The sequence below is a fragment of the Globicephala melas genome, chromosome 2 (genome assembly GCF_963455315.2).
Source record: "Globicephala melas chromosome 2, mGloMel1.2, whole genome shotgun sequence".
NCBI lineage: Eukaryota > Metazoa > Chordata > Mammalia > Artiodactyla > Delphinidae > Globicephala > Globicephala melas.
This window is the reverse complement of record NC_083315.2, coordinates 86,354,124-86,376,492: the sequence shown is the minus strand read 5'-3', so window position 1 is coordinate 86,376,492 and position 22,369 is coordinate 86,354,124. Positions and strand designations below refer to the sequence as shown.

General features: G+C 36.2%; 2 protein-coding genes and 1 long non-coding RNA gene across 10 annotated transcripts in view; 2 read left to right on the top strand and 1 right to left on the bottom strand.

The window, feature by feature from the left end:
- Positions 1 to 9,681: 9,681 nt before the first annotated feature.
- The window catches only part of LOC115845151 (uncharacterized), a 136,156-nt gene continuing 123,468 nt past the window's right edge, over positions 9,682 to 22,369 (bottom strand). Inside the window, exons 10-11 of one of the 5 annotated variants that reach the window (XR_009562998.2) lie at positions 16,426 to 16,640; positions 9,682 to 13,395 (exon numbers count right to left, since the gene is read on the bottom strand). This is a non-coding gene — a long non-coding RNA (uncharacterized lncRNA). The remainder of the gene's footprint in view (positions 13,396 to 16,425; positions 16,641 to 22,369) is intronic. The other 4 variants (XR_009563001.2, XR_009562999.2, XR_009563002.2 and 1 more) reach the window with 4 other exon arrangements.
- On the top strand, positions 12,846 to 21,433 carry CTXN2 (cortexin 2). Of its 4 annotated transcripts, none has more exons than XM_060294300.1 (3): positions 12,865 to 12,973; positions 20,335 to 20,418; positions 21,085 to 21,433. In XM_060294300.1, exon 3 carries the CDS (start codon positions 21,142 to 21,144, stop codon positions 21,385 to 21,387), a length of 246 nt encoding a protein of 81 aa, XP_060150283.1. In that variant the 5' UTR covers positions 12,865 to 12,973; positions 20,335 to 20,418; positions 21,085 to 21,141; the 3' UTR covers positions 21,388 to 21,433. The 4 variants fall into 4 exon arrangements, with proteins under 4 accessions (XP_030698687.1, XP_060150283.1, XP_060150285.1 ...); XM_060294302.1 differs by lacking the exon at positions 12,865 to 12,973 and adding an exon at positions 13,059 to 13,261; XM_030842827.2 differs by lacking the exon at positions 20,335 to 20,418 and having other exon boundaries at positions 12,846 to 12,973.
- Positions 12,871 to 22,369, top strand: part of SLC12A1 (solute carrier family 12 member 1) — a 104,422-nt gene continuing 94,923 nt past the window's right edge. Inside the window, exon 1 of the mRNA XM_060294283.1 lies at positions 12,871 to 12,973. The gene's annotated coding sequence lies outside the window, so the exon portion shown is untranslated. The remainder of the gene's footprint in view (positions 12,974 to 22,369) is intronic.

The window sequence follows — 22,369 nt, the reverse complement described above, 5'->3', positions numbered from 1 at the left end:
TCACCCCAGTAACTCCATTAAAAGGAAGATCAGAAGAGCAAATTTCCAACAGCTCTGCCCTACCTCCCTTCCTATAGGCATAGTTACTCCCTCCTCTTGAGTAATTCCATGAATTAGGCTTCATTTGCCCAAAGCCATGGATATTGTACGGTAATATTTTTAACTATTCCAAATTTGGTAACCTAACTCAAAGAGTATTAATGAAAATGGTTACTTTATAGCAAATATTGTTTTTAACTTAAATAATTGCCCCATTTAGCAATATCATTCTCAATTTTCAATGACAACATTTAGAAGGGAAAATACATTTCTTGGAGTGTTGAATAATAAAGTTCAATCCACACACTGTCCTGCATATTTGAATATAATCCTATAAATGGTGACGATAGACTTCATAACTAACATAATCCAATTCCTCTTTTTATTTGATAATAGAAATTTATTTTAGATGACTGTGAATACTGCCAAAAGTCCACATTTCCTAGCCTCACTTGCCACTGTGCATGGCCACGTGACTATGTTCTGGCCATTAAGGTATGAGCAGAAACGTTGTGAGGACTGAGTAGGAGGTTCCTTAGAAGGAACTGACTTAACTGGAAGAATGGCCTTTTTGTCCTCTCTTGCTTCCTTCTGCTGCTGGCTTGGAATGGAGAAATGATGTCTGCACCAATAGCAACCGTGATGGACCATGAAGTGACCTTATGACTGAAAGCTAAGTACTGAGGATGGCAGAACAGGAAAATAGAATTAGGGTCTCCAATGACACCATGAAGCCACAGTAGCAACGCTCACATTCCTACCTCAAACTTGTTTCCAACAGGAGGAAAATTTCTATCCTGATTAATTTGCTACTATTTGGAGTCTTTCTATTATGCACAGTTGAACTTAATCCTGATGGTCATAATTTTTTATTGTAATAACCAATTTGCTTGAATAGTTTCCTCTACAGTGTGGTCACACAAATACTGCTTTAAACTTATTTTCTCTGAGGACATCATTTACATTTGTTTTTATTTGTTCCTTTCCTGTATGCTGTAGAACACTACAAGTTTCCTGCCTGATATCCATTCTCCCTTTTTTTTCTTACTGACAGAATCACAATTTTGTCTAGTAGCAATATGCCCAGCTAAAATACTGGGAGTGGCCATAGGACACAACTCTATCTAAGAAGTTGTAAGGATAAATACACTTGGATTCTAGAAGGATCTTTCCTAATAAGTTCTTTGCATTCCTTGTTTCCTGTGAGGCTAGAGGGTGAAGTATCCCTCTGAATCCATGAGGTAACAGGTTTGAGGACAAGAGCCACAAGCTAAGGATGACAAATTAGAAAAATAGGAGTCTGAAACACTGATGACCTCACAGAGCCATTGTGTAAGCCCTAGACTGCCTATATCCAAACTTCTTGTTTGGGGAGAGAAAGAACCTCCATTGCCTTTAGGCATTGCATTTGATTTCTGTTACCTGTTTCATGAAACTGAACAGAATCCAAAAATTCTACCCTTTTGCAACCGTTTAAAACAAGGGTTACACCATTCCTGATGGCTGCGTATGAGCCTACTTTGTTGGAAACAATATTTTTTCAGTAGTATACAAATGTGATATATTTTTTTCATGGTGTACTGTAGAATGGTAGGCTGAAGTGATTTCATGTCATTATATTTCAATTCACAAACTGTTTAAACATGCTAAAAATATATACGTATATACACACAACTATAAACATACAGATGTTTATAAACAAAGTTGACTAGGTATATTTTCATGATTTTCATTTCTTGCTTTGTTCGGTAGTCAGTCAGGAAAAGAATTAAAGCTTTCGATCCAGCCGTAGATATTTCATGTAGGAGCTAATGCACAAAGACAGAGGTTTACACAATAATTAGTAGGATTGATGGAGCAAAGGTCTAGGAGCTATTGCTAGGGTTTGAAAAATTAGGAAAGGAAGGAATCATGGGAACCATCACCAATTATCTTTGTTTCATGTGGCAGCAGATAAGTTTCAGAACTTCCTTATGCCCAGAAGCTGCTGGCATAAATCTCATCTGCCATTTGCTGATGCGTACAAGGTTGCTTCTGCTGAGATTGGTGGTTTCTCCTCTCCCTCCCCTTAAATTTTATACCAGTGCCTCTCATTAGTAGAATTTAGGTTGGAATACCGCTGGCAACAGAGTCTGAGAAATGTCATACAAGGGAGAGATTAGAAGCGTGAGGATGAGGCTGAGTATCAGTAAGTAATATTTGGTACAGTGTTTAAGCCATTTGGTATATATTCTGAGGGAGGTATCCCAAAACAAAGGAGAGAATAACTATATTTATTTGTTCATCCATCCATTCATTTATGGTGTCTGTTAGACGCAGGAATCCCTGCATCTCTAAATAAGGTTAAATATGTAAAAACATTTGTAATTTATATTATTCTTTTGAGTCCATTAACAAATCTCAATTGTGAATTTCCCAAAGTATCCTTCAGATTATGCATGGTATTTCTGTCTGACAGTCCCAAGGTCATTAAGGAAATATAGGCTTGCATAAGTGTCCATTTACTTCAACCTTGATTTCTGCATCTGGACTCCTAGTATTTCTGGAAACTAGTGCCAAAAACATTTCTGAAAAATCATATCTTACTCTTCCCAACTGTTTATTGCTTTGAGCATCACCTAAAGTCTTAGGGGCAGTCATATAAGAATTACTGTGTATACAGAATACTATGTAAAAAATATTGAAATTAATCAGTCCCCAAAATATCAGGTTTATAATCTGTCCTTAAAATCTTCATAGTTTTAAGTACTGTTTTATACAATAGCCACTAGCTTCAACTTATTTTATACCAACTTTTATGTAGTATTGAGATAAGGTCCCTTTGTAGACTCTTTCCAATCTCACTAAAAACTCACTCATCTTAGCTTTGCTTATGAGAGGTGTGAGCTCAGTTTAGCTGGTTTAGTTTTAGAAATCTGATATCAAGTATACAAGTGTTTCTTCTTTAACAATGCATGCATTTCTGAAAACAAAAACAACTCATGTCCTACAAAACCATTCCCTAAAAATATCTGGCAACTTAAGAAAATGAATAGACAAACTCAGACTGGGATAAAATCTTTGCAAAACATGTATCTGATAAAGGCCATATTTGCAAACTATACAAAGAACTCTTAAAACTCAACGATAAGAAAACAAGCCACGCAATTAAAAAGTGGGAAACCATCTGAACAGACACCTCATCAGAGAAGATATACAGATGAAAAATCAGCATGAGATATTCAACATCTTTTGCCATGAGAGAATCGAAAATGAAAATGGCAGTTAGATACCACTGCATACCTATTAAAATGGCTAAAATCTGAAACACTGACAACACCAAATGCTGATGAGGAATGTGAAGCAACAGGAACTCTAATTTATTGCTGGTGGTAATACAAAATGGTACAGCTACTTTGAAAGTTAGCATGGTAGCTTCTTACAAAGACAAATATACCCTTACTTATTTACCAAAATGAGTTGAAAACTTATGTTCATACAAAAACCTGCATGTGATGTTTATAACCTCTTTATTTTTAATTCCCCCAAATTCAAAGCAACTAAGATGTCCTTCAATAGGTGAATGGCTAAACGAACTATGGTATATCCATGCAATGGAATGTTATTAAGTGATAAAAAGAAATGAGCTATCAAGCCATGAAACATCATGGAGGAAACTTAAATGCTTATTGTTAAATGAAGAAAAGCCAGTCTGAAAAAGGTAAGAGTCTGTATGACTCCATACATACATTCTGGAAAAGACAAATAATAGAGACAATGGCTTCCAGGGGTTAACATGGTGGGTTAGGGGGAAGAGGAGGAATGAGTAAGTGGAGCACAAGGAATACTTAGAGAAGTGAAACTATACTATAATGCTGGATACATGACATGCATTTGGCAAAACATATAGAACTGTAAAACACAAAGAGTTAACCCTAATGTAAACTATGGACCTTAGTTAGTAATAATATATCAATATTGGTTCATCAATTGTAACAAATGTACCGCACTAATGCAAGATGTTAATAATAGATGAAACTGTTGGGTAAGGGGGAAAGAGATACATGGGAACTTTCTATACTTTTTTTTTTTACTTATGATATGTCAGGTGATTTTTTTAACTTATTTTTTTATTGGAGTATAGTTAGTTGCTTTACAATGCTGTGTTCGTTTCTGCTGTACAGCAAAGTAATCAGTTATATATATACATATATCCACTATTTTTTAGATTTCCTTCCCATTTAGGCCACCACAGAGCACTGAGTAGAGTTCTCTGTGCTATACAGTAGGTTCTCATTAGTTATCTATTTTATATATAGTATATATATGTCAATCCCAATCTCCCAATTCCGCCTCCCACCTCCTGGTAACCATAAGTTTGTTTTCTAATCTGTGACTCTACTTTTGCTTTGCAAATAAGTTCATCTGAACAATTTTTCTAGATCCCACATATAAGCAATATTATATGATATTTGTCTTTCTCTTTCTGACTTACTTCACTCTGTATGACAATCTCCAGGTCCATCCATCTCACTGCAAATGGCATTATTTCATTCCTTTTTATGGCTGAGTAATATTCCATTGTATATATGTACTACATCTTCTTTATCCATTCCTTTGTTGATGGACATTTAGGTTGTTTCCATGTCCTGGCTATTGTAAATAGTGCTGCAGTGAACATTGGTGTACATGCATCCTTTCGAATTATGGTTTTCTCTGGATCTATGCCCAGGGGTGGGATTGCTGGGTCATATGGTAGCTCTATTTTTAGTTTTTTAAGGAACCTCCATATTGTTCTCCATAGTGGCTGTACCAATTTACATTCCCACCAATGGTGAAGGAAAGTTACCGGACTTTCTGTACTTTCTGCTTGATTTTTATATAATCCTGAAACTATCTAAAAAATAAAGTTCATTCAATTTAAAAAACAACTGGCAATATTTAGGGAAAAATTCATGTTGGGGAAAAACCAATGTAAAACCCATGAAACTTCACAAAAACACTACAAAAACATTTATAAACCTAATGAAAATACAAGTTAAAATATACATTACAATATATCTAGAACTCCACAAAATTTTTTTAAATTAAGAATGATGAAAAAGTGTAAGTAAAGGGTGAATTATGAAAACAAGGGCAAATGCACAAAGATCAGGAATAATTACTCAATATGCATTTTCAAGACAGAGCATATGGCCAAATTGAGCCAAGAGGAAGAAGGAGGAGTGAACGAGCAGTGTGTATAGGACTGCTTTCCTCCACAACTTGCTGCATTCAGCTTTGTTAGTGGACTTAGAGTTAAACTGCTTTTATTTGGTAGTCAAAACACTAATGTATTGGGGAAAGTCGTGTATAAACCAACCAATTTTCTCATTCTTTTGACATCCCCATTCTTTTGTCAATTACATATTAACTGATTCATATTACAGAAACATACACTGTAGCAGAATAAACTGATTCTATTTCTCTGTTTCTTTAACCCAGCAAAATAACTTACGCCAATTAAATATTATACTGTGGTTATGGCTCACACATTCATGGAGATTGTGCCCACGGTACCCTATCATACTCATTATACTCAACAGTAAATATAGAGAGGACTTGAAGTACAGTCTAAATGAAAGGCTTATGGGCAGTAAAATTAAAATCAATTAAATGAAACTTCATTTAAATAGTTCATTCTGAACTGACACATTTAGTGCATTTTTCTTTGCAGAAAAGTTTACCACCAAAACATAACATCTCATTTTCAATGGGACTCATCAAATAGACTTGCATTAGATCATTATCTACACTGAAGTGTCATATGCTCAATTCACTTATGAGTCCACTTAGATAATTTCTTCACTGTTGACAAAAATCCCACCGTTATTTCATAATCAAATTTAATCATCTTATTACAGTACTCTCTAATCCTATTTCAGCATATTCAGCATTGGCTACTCTCTAGAGATGGTAAAATAACCTAGAGGAAGAACTCCAAAGAAAGAAAAAAGAAAACTAATAGGGTGGTTTAAAAAATACAGGACTTTCTTCCAATCCAAGAATCAACATTGTGAAAATGACTATACTACCCGAAGCAATCTACAGATTCAATGCAATCCCAATCAAACTACCACTGGCATTTTTTACAGAACAAGAACAAAAAATTTCACAATTTGTATGGAAACACAAAGACCCCAAATAGCCAAAGCAATCTTGAGAACGAAAAATGGAGCTGGAGGAATCAGGCTCCTTGACTTCAGACTATACTACAAAGCTACAGTAATCAAGACAGTATGGTACTGGCACAAAAACAGAAATATAGATCAATGGAACAGGATAGAAAGCCCAGAGATAAACCCACGCACATATGGTCACCTTATCTTTGATAAAGGAGGCAACAATATACAGTGGAGAAAAGACAGCCTCTTCAATAAGTAGTGGTGGGAAAACTGGACAGGTACACGTAAAAGTATGAAATTAGAACACTCCCTAACACCACACACAAAAATAAACTCAAAATGGATTAAAGACCTAAATGTAAGGCCAGACACTATAAAACTCTTAGAGGAAAACATAGGCAGAACACTCTATGACATAAATCACAGCAAGATCCTTTTTGACCCACCTCCTACAGAAATGGAAATAAAAACAAAAATAAACAAATGGGACCTAGTGAAACTTCAAAGCTTTTGCACAGCAAAGGAAACCATAAACAAGACCAAAAGACAACCCTCAGAATGGGAGAAAATATTTGCAAATGAAGCAACTGACAGAGGATTAATCTCCAAAATTTACAAGCAGCTCATGCAGCTCAATAACAAAAAAACAAACAATCCCATCCAATAATGGGTAGAAGACATAAATAGACATTTCTCCAAAGAAGATATACAGATTGCCAACAAACACATGAAAGAATGCTCAACATCATTAATCATTAGAGAAATGCAAATCAAAACTACAATGAGATATCATCTCACACTGGTCAGAATGGCCACCATCAAAAAATCTAGAAACAATAAATGCTGGAGAGGGTGTGGAGAAAAGGGAACACTCTTGCACTGCTGGTGGGAATGTGAATTGGTACAGCCACTATGGAGAACAGTATGGAGGTTCCTTAAAAAACTACAAATAGAACTACCATACGACCCAGCAATCCCACTACTGGGCATATACCCTGAGAAAACCATAATTCATAAAGAGTCATGTACCAAAATGTTCATTGCAGCTCTATTTACAATAGCCCGAAGATGGAAAAAACCTAAGTGTCCATAATCAGATGAATGGATAAAGAAGATGTGGCACATATATACAATGGAATATTACTGAGCCATAAAAAGAAACGAAATTGAGCTATTTGTAATGAGGTGGATAGAGCTAGATTCTGTCATACAGAGTGAAGTAAGTCAGAAAGAGAAAGACAAATACTGTATGCTAACACATATATATGGAATTTAAGAAAAAAAAATGTCATGAAGAACCTAGGGGTAAGACAGGAATAAAGACACAGACCTACTAGAGAATGGACTTGAGGATATGGGGAGGGGGAAGGGTAAGATGTGACAAAGCGAGAGAGAGGCATGGACACATATACACTACCAAATGTAAGGTAGATAGCTAGTGGGAAGCAGCTGCATAGCACAGGGAGATCAGCTTGGTGCTTTGTGACCACCTGGAGGGGTGGGATAGGGAGGGTGAGAGGGAGGGAGATGCAAGAGGGAAGAGATATGGGAACATATGTATATGTATAACTGATTCACTTTGTTATACAGCAGAAACTAACACACCATTGTAAAGCAATTATACTCTAATAAAGATGTAAAAAAAAAAAAAAGTCATGTACCAAAATGTTTATTGCAGCTCTGTTTACAATAGCCAGGACATGGAAGCAACCTAAGTGTCCATCAACAGAAAAATGGATAAAGATGTGGCACATATATACAATGGAATATTACTCAGCCATAAAAAGAAACAAAATTGAGTTATTTGTAGTGAGGTGGATGGACCTTGCGTCTGTCATACAGAGTGAAGTAAGTCAGAAAGAGAAAAACAAATACCGTATGCTAACACATATATATGGAATCTAAAAAAAAAAAAATGTCATGAAGAGCCTAGGGGTAGGACGGGAATAAAGACACAGACCTACTAGAGAATGGACTTGAGGATATGGGGAGGGGGAAGGGTAAGCTGTGACAAAGTGAGAGAGTGGCATGGACATATATACACTACGAAACGTAGGGTGGATAGCTAGTGGGAAGCAGCCGCATAGCACAGGGAGATCAGCTCGGTGCTTTGTGACCACCTAGAGGGGTGGGATAGGGAGGGTGGGAGGGAGGGAGATGCAAGAGGGAAGAGATATGGAAACATATGTATATGTATAACTGATTCACTTTGTTGTAAAGCAGAAACTAACACAGCATTGTAAAGCAATTATACTCCAATAAAGATGTTAAAAAAAAATACAGGACTTTAAGACAGTCAATACTTAGTTGCGAAACTGAGAATGAGACCATGGACCATTCATTTATAGCAGAAATTTTTAAAGCATTCCTTGGATTACTCTGGGATTACAAAAATGGACATCCAAGTGGCCATGAATGCTCTGAATTGTGAGTGAAATTATCTGCATGTGTATATTTTTAGGGAAAGGGCATATATTTCCTATTGAAATTTCAAAATCATTCTTAATCCTCCAAAATGATTAAAACCATTTATGTAGAAAATAAGGCATAAGTACCTAGAAATTCCAAAACAGGAATGTATTTTTAGAAAGCAAACAGGTGACTTTTGGACATAGCTAATTATCTAATACCACTTAAAGCTAAATAAGCATTGGATTAATTTTTTAATGTTTATAACAAAAGTAATTCAAATTTGTCTTTAATATATTTTTTAAGTTGTGCATTTGTAAGTTGTAGTAGCCAATATTTGAGTAAATAACAATATTTTTCAAATAGAAAAGCAGAGCTACTCTCAAACATTTTAGCTCAGAAAGAATAAACAAACTTAAGCCAGACAAGATATAGATTTCCATGAAAAGCTGGAGGTAACATGTTGGCCTAATAAGTTCAAGAGAGGATCCCACTATAGAAAACTTGAGAGCAAGAAGTCAGCTGGAATCAAGGTGAGTAGAATTCATAGCAAGGAAAATTTTCCTCTGAAAAGAATTCTGAGCTGACTTGTTGGAGGAAATTCTTGCTTTCGGTTCCTTTGTGACACCCTTATACTATAGTATATTCATTAGAATGGGGATGTCATGTTCTTTAAATTTCTATAGTTACCACATCTTCTAACAAGGTAGATAAAATACTTCTGCCCGTTGACATAAGAAAAAGTCCTAGTCATACAAGGGACACTATTTAGTGTATAGAAGGAGAAACAGGGAAACGATGTGTTTTGAAATAAAGTTGATCTGTAGTTATATAAAGTGAAATTTTCTTCTACTAGCTTAACATTTATTATTTAGTCACAATAAGTTAGATTTTTATCTTCATAGCTAACTAATCATTTCTTCTATACTTAATATCTTGTTAAAAACGAATTTATAAAACAACCATATATATTCACCCAGTAATCAACATTTTTTTGCCAAAAAGTAGAGAAAAAAATTTACTTATTTACTTTTTTATTTATTTACTCCATTTCTGATTCCATGAGGACATTTATATGAGGACACACATTAAAACAGATAATTAAAAGAAAATAATATACCAATACCTGAGCAAAAAAAAATTTCAGTATTCAAGGCAATAAAGAAAGGACACACATATAGAGGCCTGAAGAGCTTATATAGTTACTAATTTTTAGCTGTTAATTTGACCCTGACATCCCTGGTAACTAAAAGAAAAGGCACATGTGATCAGCTACAGGATATATATTGTATATAAGAAGAGAACACAACACTTACCTTGGGATGATTTAAGTGAAGAGGAGGGGTATGAAAGTTCAATTCATGAAATTGGTATGGAAAAAAATGTTTTTTGAGGGATGTCATATTAGGAATAGTAAAGGATGTGTTGGGCAAGTCTTTAGTAACAATCCCATAGCAGACATAGAGCAGGCTGTGTAAGCTAAGGATTGCTTTATATAAAATACTTGCATATAAGCTGAAAGTGTAAAGTCAATGCATAGTAAAGGCAATTAATTTGGAGGAGGTCTGAACAATGCCACCCATATATTTACCTTTCTAATAATTTGGATTCCTCTGAAAATAAATCATAGACAATCCAGAAGTACAGGTTAACCATGTGTGCTTTAGAAAAGCGTTCATATATATCATATCTTTCAACAATTTGAAATTAAAAGTTGGGCAGCAGACATTGGCAATGACCTGAAATACATCTGTATTTTAAATACACCTGGGTTTTTCTACTTTGCTATTCTTCATCACTTCTTTGGTAATGGAGAATAAAACATACATTATTAATCTCTGTGCTTCTATAGAACTTTGTAGAATCTGCCATGTTGTTTTGCAAAATACCTCGTCAAGGGCAGAGACCAAACCTCATTCATCTTTGTATCCCACCATATAACAAAGGAAGTGGAACATAATTGATGTTTAATCCATTACACTTTCCTGAATGAACCACTTTGCAGACTTTTCAGAACATCACCACTGTTCATATAGCTTGAAAAAGGTCAAGGTCATGCACCAACTAACACCAAGGAAGGAACCTAATTTATAGTCAAAACTTTCCTTTGGCATCAACTCAAAAGCATTAACTGAAAGCACTGTACAACTGATGTAGGTATGGATTTTTTTAAAAATCAGAAAATCATCCAGAGGACGATTTCTTCAAAATCTAAGTATAAATGTATTATGCCAATGATATGACAGATCAGATTTCATTCAAAAGGTCTGTGAAACAATGGTCCTCTTCCACTTTCTAAACTGGGTGAGAATTAGATCTATAATGTCTAAATTTTAAAAATCAGTATCATGAGCATTTACTACAGAACCATATTTAAAGTCATAAAATGACAAGTTTAAGTCTTCAATCATGATAACAAATTCTTGGAGTGGGGCCCATATACCAGTAGTAGAATCATGTAACTTGGTTCTGCTTCCTTAAGCTTGGCTTGCAAAGAGAATGGGTGATTGCAGATCATAGTATGGAAATATAGAGTGGAGCAGACTGTAGCATGTGTCTAGACAATGTCAAAATCAATCAAATGATAAATTCATAAACAGTTTGTTAATATTGTGCAAATAAAATGCTTAATCTCTGAACTTATTTGAATAGAATATTTTTGCAACAGTCTAGAAACATACAGAGAATAGATGAAAGATAATGACTGCCTTTTGCATACTCCGTGGGTGACTGCATGGCCAGAACACAGTATCTCTAGAACCTTGTTATTTTAAGTTTAGTCCTGAGACTAGCAACCTCTGGAATCACCTGGGATGTTGTTAGAAATTCAGAATCTGAGACCCAATCGCACACTTACTGAATGAGAACCTGCATGTTAACAAGATCCCCAGGGGATTCACATTCAATTTCAAGAAGCACTGCTCTAGTATATAGTACCAAAAATGGATGTGGCCCTTAGCAAGCTTAAAAAAGAGTCAATAAAACCATGGCAATGAACATGTTCCCAGAAGAAGACACTTCTTCCACTCTCTTCCTTGGTGGGCCTATATTATAGGGTGTTTAATAGTTTTAAATGAAAAAGAATAACTTTTTTTGAGTATAGTCTTGTATGAACTCACAGTCATACATTGCGCATTTTTTGTAAGACCATGAAATTTCCTAATTTAGTAAATGCTCTAAATGAACATAAAGTTTGTCTTCACTTTATTATTGAACTATAACACACTTTTACTTGTTTTCAGCATTTTTTCACATGAATAATGACCTAATTCCACATCTACACTTTTCCCAATCTCTGAATAGTTAATAATTCATAAAGTCAATAATTAAGTTTTAAAGGAATCTACAAGTGTTTGCAACTCGTAGGTTCTGGATATAGTATCCAAAGATGAACAGAACTGGAACCTTACAACTGAGTTTGTTTGCCTGTCTTTGTTTTGTTTTGTTTTGCTTTCAATGCGGTTTAGGTTTGGTTTCTATATGTTCAACACCGTTCAGAAAACGTGTCTCACAACTTCCTGTAGGCTTTGTCGGAGCGTTCCTCGCTTGCTGTCTTATAGCTCGTCTGTGGGAGGTAGGTCATACTACGCAACATTTCAGCACTACGGACAGCGCCTAGGCACCTACTCCTAAGAAGAGGAGGGGATCCTGTTGGGTTTGCATAGGCAAGGCGAAGGGCAGGGAAAAATAACTCCAAATGACGCATGCGGTCCCCAGTTAAACCAATACACCCGTCATCCACGTCTTTCCTTTATAGGATGAGAAGACATAGGAATTGATTGCCTACTCCTCGACTGAGACTGCAGTCACCGAGCACAACAAAATGCCCGCGGCACAGCTACTGACGCAGACAGAAGAGGAAAACAAGTATTTTAACAATACATTAATTAACACCTCCACTGCCTTAGAAAGACAAATTGGTGATGAACTCCGATTGCTAACCTCCAAGTGTGATATGAGTGAAAATAAGCCTTCTTATTTTTTTTTGCAGAGCTGAGGACTATATGAAGCCTGTTGCTGCCGTGGCCGATTCCCTACCCCCTCTCACTGTCCACCGCTTTTCTCTCACAGACACACACGGGCAGACGCCCTCACATACGCACACGCGCGCGCAAATATTTACACACTGCCACATGGAAGAAATTCGTGCACATTTTCCTGCAAATATGCTCACGCGCGCACACGTCTTCTGCCCCTCACCGACAGATACAGACATTTACACACGTAGGCCAGTAAAGCGATAACCGCGGTACTGGGACTCCACGCAGGTTCCCAGGACACGTCTTTTACATTGCTACCGAACCGATCAGCGAACACAGACAAACCTGCCAACACTTAAATCTACTGGCTGGATTTCATCTCCATGGCAACAAGCATGGAAGGTGAGACGTCTCTCCCTGCGGAGTAACTTTCTCCCCCTACCCTTCGCATTAACTGACAGGATTCTAATGCAGGTCCAGATGAAAAGCATGTCTCCTTTTCTGGTATTTCTGAAGCTAGGGAGCAGGAAAGGAGGTGGGGAGGGAGGAGAGGGGAAGGAGTCTGTAGGTCTGCTGAGTTCAAATTCTAAAGAAGAAAGAGCTCTAATGTTTCTGCTGATGCTGCTGACAAAAGGAAAAAAAAAAAGTGGATTTGTTGGGTGCTTGCTGATGTTTCTTCCATAATGTTTGGTAGGTGATTTCTATGCTTCTTAAGTTTAATATGTCCAAAGAGAACTGGAGACAAACAAGGCAGAATGATAATGACAGTCCAGGTTTCTCTAGTGAGACATTTTGAGAATTTTCAGACCAGGTTTCCAGTGCTTCTGGAAAAAAAAAAAAAGGAATGTCAGAGTCCTTGAGGAGCCATTCAAAGATTCTCTTAAGAGGGAAATTCTCTAAAGGTTGAAATCTGAAAGGTTGGGGGGAGGCTGATTTTGGCATATCTCAAGGTTTTGGATTCCTGGGGAGGCCTGAAATTTATGCACTTCATCATGATGAAGACATCTGGGTTTGTTATTTAAGGTTTTCCTTTGATTACAACATATTCCATTCCAAATTACTAACTAGCTCTGTGCAGATGTGGCCTCAATAATGCTTCTTTTCCCTCTTTTAATGGGATTTAATAATCTTGATATTTGAAGGGGTGTATATATGGGAGAATTCATTATTTTTTAAGCTTGGGTTTTCCTATATGTCTCATTTCATTAAATTATGAATGTTCATATCATTAGCATTAGAGATTATTATATCTAATGACCAGTATCATAATAGTTTTCATCTAGAACACCATATTCCACTATAATAGTTATTTTAGATATATTGTTTGGAATATTATTAATAGATGAATAAACCGGAGGAAAAAAACCTGTTGATTAAAATAAAATACAGGAATTTCTTTTTTTAATAGGCACATTCTTTTCAATATTGGTTTCTGCAGTTACACATTGTTGCATGATTAAATGACTATATGTTTCTGAAAAGTGAATTTTGATATCGCCAATCAATGAACTTATTTCACAGAAAAAAAATCGCACATAACATTCATGTATATGAAAGTCTATAAATCAGGTGTAAAAATACTGTTATCTTTGCTTGACTACTTACAATAGTATGATTTGTATGACTGGTCATAGAAAGACTGTGTTTGCTTATTTATTGGTTACTAACTACAAAGCAGCTCCATGAGATTTGGGCCTACTGGTATCTACAGGTATACCCTTGGCCCAATCCTATGACTCATCAGAACTTAGAAATCCCATTTCCTGACAATTGCCATGAAGGAAATACTGTGCTTCCAACTCATTTTCTCATTTCTAGAATACTTAAACATTGATTCCAGTTAACACGGCTTGAGGCAATATTTTATCATTTGCAGTAGTACTACGGAAATATACTTAAATACTTTAATCATAAAACACATAGACACTGATATTTAAACTGTACAATGTTGATAATTTTACCCATTTTTTGTGGCAGCGCATATTAAAAATAACTTTTACCACATACTTTTACACTCTAATTTTGAAAATTCATTTCTTTATTCTCAAGTTTTTTTTTCTCATAAGGGTTTATTTATTTAGTTTTGTAACTTCATGGTCTAAATTCTCACATATTTCTTTCATTTTCTATTTCCCTATAAACAGGATATTAAGATATTTTCCCTTTGAGGTAGGCATTAAAATGTCTGTTTTGCAGAACATGCTAATTTTTTTTTTGCTTCTGTTCCAGAGATTAGAGAAAGTGAAAGAAATGTATCTTTTATCCACAGTTGTCCAGTAATTTTGGATACCTTATTAATTAACGAAGAAATCAGTGTTGCATCTGAAGACCTCTATTGATTCTTAATATTTTGTTATTACTCTTATATATTATGCTCTATATTTATTGAAAGGTACAAAGCTCAGCACACTTCGCAGTATATTCTCAAAAACATTAGACTTGGGGTTGAAATGAGACAAGTCGTTCATTTAATAGAGCAAGCAAAATGGAAAGTTTGAGCAAATATTTGAAAAATTTAGGCCTGAAAATACTGGTATTTTAACCACTACATATATGGCTTAAATTCCCAAGGGTATCTATCTTCTGAACATGTTGTTAGGCAATTGCTTAGCTTTTCACTTATTTGCTTGTGTGGACACAATGCCTGCAGCAATGGGCAGACCTTTTCTTTTCAACATTTGAGTACGACCCTTTCAGGTGTTCTCCTTGGCTTCTATTTTGTTTTCACCTTTGGTGTAAGGTAGAATTTTAAGATGAATATAAAAGTCAAAGTTCTTCCTTTTAAGATATTAAGAAAACATCTGTTCACACGAACTTCCAGGTCAAGTGTCCCCCATCTAAGTTTGGTGTATCTCCCTCCCTCCCTCTTAAATATGGGACTTGAGAAGTGTTTCTATTAAATTCTTTTTATTAAATTTTATGTTCAGGTTTCAATCCAGAATTCCAGTCATCAGAATTGTCTTGAATCTTGATTCTGTGAGCTAACTTATAGTTTTCAGCCCCGCCTTGTGTCAAATTTAATAATCATCACTTCAATGTCTTCAACCTAGTTACTGTTCAAAAACACTGAAGAGGATGTAGATAGAGTTAGACCTTTGTGATACTACATTAGAGAGCTGTCTCTATGAGTACAGAGCCCAATTTTTATTAGGATACTTCAGTGAATATGACTCTACATAAAAATAATGTTATCCAGGCATATCTCACCATCTTCCCCAAAAATGATATCATGGGAGATGGTTAAATGCATTGCTGTGCTATTTGCATCGACTAAACCATGTCGATGTTATTTCCCTGATATTCCATGTTAGTAGTAAACTTTCCAAAAAAGAAGTGAATTTGGCATTACTTCTTATTAACCTAATCTTAACTTTTAGTGAGTGCTAACAAATTAGCATTTAAATTAATTTTAATTAATTAAAATAATTAATTACGGATTTGTAACAAAGATTAATTCCAAGTTACCAATATATAATTTTCACAATTTCCCATTGCTCTTTCTGAAAATTGAGACATTCGCCTGTCCAAGTCCATACTTCTGGCAGCACTCTCATGGTCAGGTATTTCTCAAAGGTTTTTGCTCATCAAGTTATAAATCATCTTATCCTGGGAGTTTTAACTCATCTAATGCAGCTAAACATTATTCTACTACTTTCTTGTCTCCTTTTACTGTTTGATTTTGGGGTCATTTCTAAAGAGCATTCTACATAGGTTAAAAAGACAGAAGTATATAAAGTACTTCTGCCTTTCCTTTGTCAACTGATAACCATTAAACCATCTTGTACAAGTAGGGAGTTTAATGTGTTATTGGTCAATTTCTTTATCTGAACATATTGTGTATGAAATCCTCTCACCTCAAAGCCTTTGCAATGACTGTTTCCTCAAACTTCAATGCTCTTCCTCCAGATATTTTCACAGCTCCCTTCTTGACATCATTCAGACTTCAGGTCAAATGTCATCTCCCTAGGAAAGCCTTTGCTGATTTCTTCAATTAAAGAAGTGCCCTTTATTCATTATCATTCTCTTTCCTCTTAACTTGCTTGCTTTCTTTTGTAGCATTTATGACTACCTGATATATAATAGATAGATAGACAATTTTAAAAATAACTGAGCCTGTCTCCTCCTCCACTCATGGCAGGCGCACGTTGTTCTGTAGTTCATCATTATAATCCAGGACCAAAAACAGTGCTGACATGGAGCAGACATTCAATATATATACTGGTTGAATGAATAACTAAAATGTAATTGCCATATTCATTATTATATAGTACCTTATCATTCAGCTCCCAGTTTTTGTCCTGCATTTCATTTATATTGGTACCAACAATAGATAGCCAAAGAGGGCTTATAAACTATGTATAAAGCCATGAGACAACCATTTATCTGTTCTTCCAAGACAGTATAAAACATGGTGACTTTATTCATTTACTAACAGTGGCTCTATATATCCATTCATTGTTCGTACTCCTACCCAATTCCAAAAGCTCTTGAAGTATCTTAGCTAAGTATCCTTGAAGTATCTTACTCTTCTTAGCTAAGGGTAACCAGAGCAGCCAAGTAATAAAGAAGGCAAAGTCAGGGGAAGAAGGGGTAATTATACCAGAAGTCTTAAGCTAACAAAGGCATTCTGACTGAGTACAAAATTTAACTATCTACTTCCTGGTAGTTAACGCCAAAATAATATGATGGCTACATACCTTTCCATAGATAATGAAAGGGAACTAACAAGGCTGATAGAAAAGATCTACTTTCCCTACCTTTGAATATTACAAATCATGTGAGTCTTTCTGGGAATGCCATATTAATGAATTATTTTAAAAAACCAGAAACATTGAACTCTGAATGAGCTGCTGAATTTTAATGTGTATCTTCAAAGCTGATTTTTTTGTTGTTGTTGGTACGCGGGCCTCTCACTGTTGTGGCCTCTCCCGTTGCGGAGCACAGGCTCCGGACGCGCAGGCTCAGCGGCCATGGCTCACGGGCCTAGCTGCTCCGCGGCATGTGGGATCTTCCCGGACCGGGGCACGAAGCCGTGTCCCGTGCATTAGCAGGCGGACTCTCAACCTCTGCGCCACCAGGGAAGCCCAAAGTTGATATTTTTTAAATCAAAGTTTTCTTGTTCATTGCATTTAAAATATGTTTTCTGAATTTAAAAATTAGATTTTTTAAAACCAGAACTTTATTCATCAAAAATTATATTTTTCAATACATTTAGTTTAATTCAATTCAAATATTTATTAAATACCTACAACATGGCAGAAACGGTGGTAACTGCTTGAGAAGTAGTTATTTTTCCATTAAAATAAGTAATTCAATTCACAGATTGCCTAAGACTCTAAGAACAAAACATTATGCTGTGTTTTAACGTATGACAGACATATAACGTATGTCTGCCATACGTTAGACAAATAGTAATAAAAAAGTTAAGGGATTTTGTATCTCTAACTAGGAAAATACCTTGTTTTAATTTAATGGTGAAAAATGAGTTGCGTGTTTTATTGCCACAGGTAGAAAATGTCTCTTTTGGTTTGTTTGGTCAGTTGGTGGGTTTTTTTTTTTTTTTTTTTTTGCTGTACGCGGGCCTCTCACTGTTGTGGCCTCTCCCGCTGCGGAGCACAGGCTCCGGACGCGCAGGCTCAGCGGCCATGGCTCACGGGCCCAGCCGCTCCGCGGCATGTGGGATCCTCCCGGACCGGGGCACGAACCCGCGTCCCCTGCATCGGCAGGCGGACTCTCAACCACTGCGCCACCAGGGAAGCCCAGTTGGTGGGTTTTTATAAGAATAACAGAGTCTAGTGGATTAATCACAAGCTAAGAGCCAACTGACTTAAGTCTTCTAATGATCAGTTATGACCCTGTGTACATGTCTACTTCATGATTTTTAAAAACATGTAAATAAATTTAGCTAACGTCATAACTATACTCAGTTTAGGCTATTTCTGCATGGTGGCAAAATGAACTAGCTGAAAAATGCACAGATCATTAAAACTGCCCAGATGTTTTAATTATAGTGATACCAATTGTTGCAGGTTAGGTTCCTCAGAAACCAGACTCTGAGACAGAGAGTAGTGTGCAGGATGTTTACTGAGTAGTGCCCTTGGGCTCAACACCTGTGGAAGAGTGGGGAGTTAAGCAGGAGTGGGCAGAATTTGAACTGTGATGAAAGAAGAGCCTTGGTTTTCCCTGTGATGAACTCTAGAGCTAGAATGGTTCACATTTTTATTTATTTTTAACATCTTTATTGGAGTATAATTTCTTTACAATGGTGTGTTAGTTTCTGCTTTATAACAAAGTGAATCAGTTATACCTATACATATATCCCCATATCTCCTCCCTCTTGCATCTCCCTCCCTAGAATGGTTCTTCAGAGTTCAAGATGGCCAGGCCTTTTTATTTTCACATTAATCAGTCATTGAAAACTGTCTGCTGTTGGAAGCGAAGTAACCTTGGGTTAACCTTGGGTTACAGAGAGGCAGTTCTCTGCTATTGAGGCAATCCATGGAAGGAGCTAGCAGCTGAAGATTATCTGCTGGTAGCCCTCCCATGTGCTGGGCAACAAGTCCTTCACTGAAGGGAGTTTGTATACTGTGTCCACCAGTAAACCAGGCTTATTGCCTCTTCTTACCTACATGTCCGAGGAAACGGTCAAATGGTATAGCCTAGCAAGGTCATGGCTCTTGTGAAAAAAAAAAATTCAACAAGTTACTTGGCTGAATCAGTCAAATGGTTGATCCAGCATCTCCATGTAGAAACATCCTTCTTTTCAGTTTGTCCACCCATTAAAAAAATGAATCAGAGGGTGTATGAATCTCAACAAAAGATCTTTAAATGACAAAGCAATAAAATTAAAGATTTGGTCAGAAAAAAAAAGTTCTAGTTAAGTCCCAAGGTCATTATTCAGTCCAGTCTCCCCTACTTTCTACAGAATAAATTGTACAACAAGAGCTCAATCTTCAGAAAAATCACTCTGAAACACTTAAGTGATCTGACATTTTTAAAAATTAAAATATATTCAGTATACCATATTTATTAGGGTAGAAAAATGATTTGGTGTAAAGAAATTCAACAAATTGGGTTGAAACAACATTTTTTCCTTGTATTAAACAAAAAAGTCAAATAACCAGCATATCCCACAATGTATTGAATATTTCTAACACTTAAGGTTTGAAGACAGAGCTCTTTTGTAATCCAAGCCAGTATAAAATAAATATTGTTTGATATTAACTCGTGTATAAGTTGGTGAAGCATTTTGAAAGCTACAAGGCTTGTTCTTATTAATCACTCCCTTTCTCCACTCCTTACCTCCCATTCCTTGTTCTGTCTCAGTTGTTTTCTGAAAATTGAACCCCAAAGAACCTGAAGGGTCAGTCATTTTAATAAACACAATTCTTAAAATTATCAAAAGAAGCAACAACAAAGACAAAAACACCAGCAGTCTATTATTCTCAGTTATTAGATGAGAAGCTTTTTGGTGACAGTCCTCTCAAGAAGGGCAGCTGTGGGTTAGTAACCATTTGATTTAATTAACTAATCTTGATTTTTCATTAGTTAATTTAATTAACTTTAAGACAGCAAGTGGAAAAATCTATTTTGCTTCAATTCAACACACACTTTTGGAACACTTTTGCTGTAGTTTTAGACTCTCAACATAGTAGGAGCTTAGAGATAGTGGGAATCTGGTAGGCAACGGGTCTGGGGAGCTTGACTTGCAGCTGAATTTCATAGAAAACATGCTGTTTAACTTGGATTTTATGTCTATTTAGGGTGTGAGAGCCAGTGGAGACGGTGGTGAGATGGTTAATGGTCCACAGCTACCGCGGCTTGTTACTTGCAAGCTACTATGTTGGGTACTGCTCTTTTTAACGTAATTTTAAAAACACAATTTCTCTTTTTAAGAAATTAGCATTTAGTGTATGAAGTGGTAGTGGAAAAGAAAATACAAGAACATAAGTCTAAAAGCTAAGGAGGGGGGTGAAAAAGAAAGAAGGTATTACACCTATTTGAAAGGATCAGAACCCATCAGACAAAATGGCATTGGAGATAGACCTTAAAACATAGACTTTAGAGAGCTTGACCAGCTTACACCCTATAATTATTTATGGTTTTTTTGATACATGCAAAAATGAAATGAAAATTAGATGACAACCTGGGTCAAAGAAGCAATGACTTAATGAATCAAATGAATCACTTAACTTAATGAGTCAACTCAATGACTTAACTTAATGAATCAAATGCTTTTAGGGTTAATTATTTGACTATTCCCCTTCATACTTGATTTTATATTTAGTGTACAGAGGTACAGTTTTGTGTGTCCACAAAGGCAATTCTGTAATTACTACAATAGAAGTAGCATCTCCAATACTAACTTGATCCTGATCCATATCTGATAATGTTTTCCTATATCTTTTGTGAGTTAATTCAAGAGAGTTTGAAAAATGCCAGATGTTACAAAACAATTACCTACCTAATACCATGTATGGATAAAACTAAACTGAGTCCAATTTTGTATCTAGGCCAAGAGGTGACTCCAGCAGGAATTCTGAAGAGCCAAAATGATGTGACAGTGAATAATGAGTAGTACCAACTGTGGCAACTCTTCAGCTAAGATGAGTGTCAACGAAGTGTCAGCTTTCTCGTTGACTCTGGAGCAAAAAACTGGCTTTGCTTTTGTTGGGATTTTGTGTATCTTCTTGGGACTTCTTATCATCAGATGCTTCAAAATCCTGTTAGATCCATATAGTAGCATGCCTTCCTCTACATGGGAAGGTGAAATTGAAGAGTTTGATAAAGGGACATTTGAATATGCACTTGCCTGAGCGTTTCAGCTTTATAGTTTTTAGGGTTATACCACTGGGGCACATGGTGGACACAATTGTAATTTCCTTCAGTGTGCTGGAGGAAGATCATTTCATTCACTGAATTCAATAAAGGTGTATGGTTAATTTATCCACCATGCTGTGTAAGTGATAAACCATTGTTGGGGTTCCTCACTTTCCTCTGTCCTCACATTGAGGTTTCTAACGAATAGAGCATAAGGATAACTCCAGCCACATATAATATCTTTATTCTTTCTGCATCTGCCCCTATGCAATACCCAGACACTCTCTCCATATTCCTGACTCCGCCCCCCTTGCTCTAGAGAATTAGGTGTCAAAGATAAGGACCCCTCAGTCCAAACAATAAATAGAATATGATTTTCCTAATAAGAGCCATAGGTCCACAATGTTCGTACAAACCCTACAAGCAACCATAGGCCATAAAGTTCCCCACATGTCACAATTTGACCCTTCTATTTCTTCTCCTTCTAGGATCTCTTGCAATAAAATCCCCTAGCTTGGGATCATACTGACACTCCCTCCTCTTCCTCTTTTATAAATAGCATTAAAAAGGGAGTTTTCATCATGACCTGGTGGAAACAAGAAACAAGAAGTCCAGTCTCCACTCTGCCACCGATAGAGCTATCAACCTTGGCCAAGTCATCTTATCTCTGTAGACTTCATTGAGGAAGCTAACCAGAGGATTTTTAACAACATCCCTTTTAATTCTAGTGCCCTATGAGCTCTACAAATATACCTGGAAACCCAGGGATCTGAGATGAATGAGGATTTTTAAGACGTCATGAAAAGTTTTTCAGTTTAGGAGCCTAAACTCTGAGATTTGAATTCTAATGTTGCCTAGCCAAGAACAAGCAATATGACCTAGAAAGTTACCTAATGGGAACTTAAGTTCCATATCTGCAAAACAAGGATAAAGAAACCTATCCTACATGTTTTACAAAAATGTTGGGAGGACCAAGTT